This window comes from Akebia trifoliata, chromosome 7 (genome assembly GCF_017979445.1).
Source record: "Akebia trifoliata isolate Shusen 1 chromosome 7, ASM1797944v1, whole genome shotgun sequence".
NCBI classification, from domain to species: Eukaryota; Viridiplantae; Streptophyta; class Magnoliopsida; order Ranunculales; family Lardizabalaceae; genus Akebia; species Akebia trifoliata.
In genome coordinates, this window is record NC_141381.1 from 19,111,027 (window position 1) to 19,116,513 (window position 5,487).

Sequence of the window (5,487 nt, forward strand, 5' to 3'; positions counted from 1 at the left end):
GAAAGAAAGAGAAAAAAATGAGAATGAAGACAGACCATGAACCCTTTGGTAATCTTCTTGTATCCATTCAAAGGTCCAAATACAAATATTTTGCAATACAACTGCATAAGATTCCTCACAAACCAAACAACACATTCATAACCTTTCCAAGAGATGTGTACCCATTCCACCCCTTCAGTGATAAAACTTCTCAGCAGCAAAGAAGGAAGAGAACAGGGGCTTGGATGGGTGATATGATGAACTCTTATCAATACATGGGATGGGATGGGATGGGTGAAGGTGGTCAGGAAGTAGCTCCTGGAAGATAGATGCGGTGGATTTGGCCCGTCGAGAGCTCCTTCCGACAGGTGGGACACCTATTTTGGATCCGAATGGCATTGGTGATGCAGGAATTGCAGAACACGTGCCCACACATGGTGGATGTTTCCTCCTTCATTGAATCCATGCAGATCGTGCATCTCAGCTTTATTCCCTCCATCTCGTGCCTCCTGCTGCTGCTTGAAGCCACTTCAAACTTCGCCTCCTGCCATGTTATCATCTCATCAATATAAGGAGATTGGAAGAACAAATAATCAATCCTCATCCACTCATCCAGTTTTTTGAATAAGCTCTCCTCCCTCGTATTCTTTCCATAAAAAAACCCAAAATACAAAGGCTTGCAATTTCACCATGGAAAACATAAACAGCAGTGGCAATGAACTCCAGATTTAAAAGTCTTCTCCACAATTCATAAAGATAATTAATGCACATATCAGATCATGAACATTGAGGATTAATACATGCATCAGGATCGGAGGAGATGGAAAAAATGATAATCATTGTGTCTGCCAAACTCAAGCAAGCATACAAGAGTAAGGGCACATCATTTGATGGGTCTAATAAATCAGTGCAATCTAAATTGTGCACACCATTCATCATGAATGTGATATGTTAAGAGAAATTATCAAATTTGGTTGTTTTTTGGCCTGGAGTTGCCTACTATGGATCCAGTTATGTGGGGATTTTGACAGCTTTGCATCTGAGCTAAATGTGTTAGGATCCAATATTGGTCCAATAATCAATTGCAATCTATAAACCCTGTATACCATTCAGCAGTTACTTTTTGACCTAGAGTCTCCTACTTTGGATTTTCTTAAAGGAGGGTTCCGGAAACTTTGCATGTGTCAAATGTACGGAAGAGAAATGGAAGATGATTTCTTACCATCCTCTATTCCTAATGGAAGCATTCCTCCTTATATTCTCTTAAGAACCATCTTTTTGTATTCTTGTAACATGTACAACTAAGAACTTTAGGTATTGACCATGTCAATGTTAAACAAAAATAGGCTATAGTACCATTTCAGTGTCTTTGGACTAGCAGGTTCTAGGCTTGGTAAAACAATTAAAAGGATAAAATGGAAAAGATTAAACAATTTGTATACCTTGACACATTTCCAAGTCTGCAATGGCTCTTCTCTACCATCAGGATTGCACCTGGCAGCAGCCCGGTTTTGTGCTGCCATAGCACAAAATACATCAGCAAAATGCAAGTGGAAAAAAAAACACAGAAAAGATACTCTCAGAAAGGATAAGAAATAGGTGAAAGAAAAAAAACAAAAAAAAAAAAAAAAACATTGAACTACAGTGTAAGAAAAAATAGTGGTCAGAGACTCTAAAAGACCACATAACCGACTATTGTTAACAAGAACCGTTGGAAAAAAAAAAAAAAAATAACTTTTCTAAACCAGACTGAATAGTGAAAAAAAACTACATGACCCAAAATAGCCAGACCAGAAAATAAGAAATGAATGCTCACAGAACTTAAGACGAACTGGAATGAAGATAAACAATTGCCAACTTCACATAAGAAAATTAAATAATCCAGAGAGAACCAGTCGAAAACTAATAGACTGAAGTTAGCAGATTATCAAATCTTTTTTTATAGGTAAAGCTTTATTAAATAAAGAAAGAAGAAAGGAGGACACAAACAATACAAACTAAAACAGAGAAGAACACAAAGAACAGCAAAACAACAAAAGCTCTCATGCTGAACAAATGATCTCCCACTGAAATAACAGATCTTCAAAGAAAATCCCTCTAAAGTCCTGAAATAAGTTGTTGCACCATAAGAATAATAGCCATAAAATTGACAGAAGGACCTCCTGCAAAGAATGCTCCCGTCCTTCGAACACCTTGCTATTTCAATCCAACCAAATTCCCCAACAAATGGCGAACGGGGTTATGAGCCAAAGGATCTGTTTTGTAAGGAGGAATTCTTTGTGTTGCCAACTCTGAAATAAAGCTAAAATTATGGAAGGAAAACCCAAAGAAATTTCAAATAATGAAAGAAAGTGGGTCCAAATCTCTCTTGCAAAATAGTGGATAAGCAAAGGATTTGCCGGTTCCCCACCTGATTTACAAAAAAATAGAAATTAACCTAAGTAATTCCCCTTACATGATACCAAAACAATACGAAACATTCCCAAAACATTTGAAACATTAAATTGGTTTTTTTTTTTTTTTTTTAAATTCTTTCATAGAAGACTGTGGTCAAGGGGCATATCATAAGTTTTAAAGCACGAGGGTTTTTAAATATTTACAGAAATATGGTTCTTTTATCTAAATAGCCTCGGTCTTCAAGAGAAGACTAAAGTCAAGGCATGTGCTCGATGAAAACAGTAAACCCAGCTCAGCTGCAGCCTTCGTTAATTTCAGAAGCAAAACAAAAAGGGGGGGGAGGAAGAAGAAGACATACTGAAAAACTCAGGTTCCTCTCTCTTTCACTTTGCATATTTTCGATTTCAATCACGTTTTGTCTTGGGATTTCGAAAAACCAAAATTTTTTGTACAAAACATTATGAAACAAACCAAGATTTTAAACCATGCCCCTTACCACAACTCACTAATGCATACTGATAATGCAATATTGTCCCTCAATTGGTTGATCAACTAGTATACAAGGTATATTTTCCCAAATGCGTTCATTCTAAATCCATCTTTCCTAGTTTTCCACTCATCCATCTCTGCCATGCTTAATTTATGTGCACAATATTTCCTAATTGCCCAACATTTAGCTCTATAAGCATTAACCGATTTAACTGTCATCTCATGAAACTTTCATTTTAATTTTATTGGGATGTGTCAACCACATTGCACTCCATTTAGCCATTGATATCTAATTCTTTCCACCCTTATGGATACTATAACTAAGGTAACAAAAATGGTCACTTCAGGTTATTTCTTAGACATCAATTTTTAGAGGCCCTTCCTGCATACTATTTTCATTATTAAAGATCATCCATATGCTCTGTCTTGATTCTACTTATCGAAATCCCTTGTACTCCAAAGGACTAGTTTTTCTTTGAATCCCTTACTGCACTTAAGGGATCTACTCCTGAATAATTTCTTCATCTATAAAGAGAGAAAACATATAACAGCTCAAAGCTGGCCCTAGTTACAACTGTGTTTACATCAAAGACCTACTTTGAGTACCTCTCCACTCTAATGAATTACCAATTACCATGAAAACTATGATGGTTTTTTACCAAAATCATATTGCACTCACATTTTACAAATGTAGAAATATTGTCATTCGACATACTACTACCTATGATCATGACAACCATCAATTGCTAATAAGTGATAATATTTTGTACAAAACCTCAAAAATTGCAAATTGAGAACCAAACAAACATATATTAACAAATGTAAGTAAAACTTAATCAATTGGAAAAGACTTGGACATGGATGTGTGTCTTGATATAGAACACAGAAAAAGAAGACAGGTAGAATAGTACGGAATACATGACACACCAACACAAGCATATGTAGTAGCTGTATCAGTTAAATGGAGAAATAGTCTCTTCAAAGATGGCACACTAATGTTACATACGCATTAATCTTACATCAAGCATAAAAGGTAAATACACATAAGATTTTCATGTTGAAATGAGAGAAAAAAAAAAAAGACTCTGGATTACAAATGTGCCAAATCACCTCCAGATCCAAGTCGAAGTTCCAAATCCTCTTCAGTAATGACGGGTACCCATGAACTTGAAATAGGAAATAATGAGATTGCCTGGACATGACACATCAGCACAACAAAAAATAAATGAATATCTATTGAGCACTTAAAATATTGAGAAAAAAAAAAAATACTCCTGGGGGCCTGAGTCTGAGCATACCCCTAATGATGTCCTCTGATTCGAAGAATACATAAGGACATCATCGTCTTCATCATCATCAATTGTGATTAGATTTGGGAATCCCCTCCCACAGTTTCTAGCTAACATGTCCTCTTTAGGTGGAAAAGAGGGCCCTAATCTTAGCTCAAGGTCTTGAATGATCTTTCTCTTGTTTGTTCCCGATCTTTGCATCCCAAGATTGCTCTCTGACGATACAAGATGTGATTCAAAGCAGGCTCAAACACACTGGGAAAAAAAAGGAACAGAGAGATGATCAGCTTAATTAGAGAAATATAGATGTTTTTGCAGACATCAAGAAACATAACAGTGTGATCCAACAAGTAACAAAAATAAAGAAGATAAAAATCTCAAAAAACCAGAAATCCTACAAGAATCTGACACCCTAAAAAAAAAAACCTTAACTTCATTAACAAACTATTTGATTAGAAACAATGAAATGATGATAGAAGGAAACCCTAAATAAAACCCACCCAATTTACTAAAAGCCCATTTCCAAGAAAATCGATCGATGGACTTGAAGAACTAGACAAACCTCAAATGACAGAAAGAACAGAAAACCTAACCTCATGCATCCACATATAATGATTAAAAGCTCTAAAATAAATCTCAGACATTTCCGATACATTCAACCGATTGAAATGAAGAAAAATCCAAGAATCAAACCTCAAATACCTATAACGATCAGAAAACCTGACCTCATGCATCAAAATACAAGATTACAAGCCCTAAAAATCAAATCTTTACGATGAAATAAACTTTACCAGACTTGAAATCGATGAATCCTTCCAGGAAATCAGGGATTAAATCAAATATTTTCCAGAAAGTGTGAAGCTAAACGAACCAATTGAACCAGAGAGAGAGAGAGAGAGAGAAGATCATAAATAAATAAAGAAATTTGACAATTGGGAGAAAAATAATAATAATAAGGCGAAAAAATTGATTAAGAGGAGTTGTCACACCAAAATCTCTACAACTACCGAAGATGATGCCACGTGGCAGATGGTTTGGGCCTGTAAGCCAATCAACATCCGGCCCACTTCTTGTTGGACTTAACAGTAAAACCACTTAATCCCTGACTTGAAAAATGCCCACTTATCATTTATTAAGGCTACCATTCAGCCAGCAAGATATTTTGATGTGTATATCCACCTAAAGGTGGGCCCAAAGTTTTATCTGGTTAGAAGTTTTCAATAAGTGTGCCAGATGGCATTTAATTGGATGAGTGACGTAAAAGTTCTTGTACACCTGCAACTCATTGAGAGGACGGTCAGCTATTTAATAGATTAAATTAATGGTAATTAAT

The 5,487-nt window shown here is 35.8% G+C and overlaps 1 protein-coding gene across 1 annotated transcript; it reads right to left on the bottom strand.

The window, feature by feature from the left end:
- Positions 1-5,108, bottom strand: LOC147398322 (E3 ubiquitin-protein ligase complex slx8-rfp subunit slx8-like). Its single transcript, XM_086447472.1, has 5 exons — positions 4,946-5,108; positions 4,164-4,409; positions 3,976-4,057; positions 1,422-1,495; positions 1-523 (listed from the first exon to the last, which is right to left on the bottom strand). The coding sequence occupies exons 2-5, from the start codon at positions 4,353-4,355 to the stop codon at positions 284-286; spliced, it is 588 nt and encodes a 195-aa protein (XP_086303598.1). The 5' UTR covers positions 4,356-4,409; positions 4,946-5,108; the 3' UTR covers positions 1-283.
- Positions 5,109-5,487: the final 379 nt, after the last annotated feature.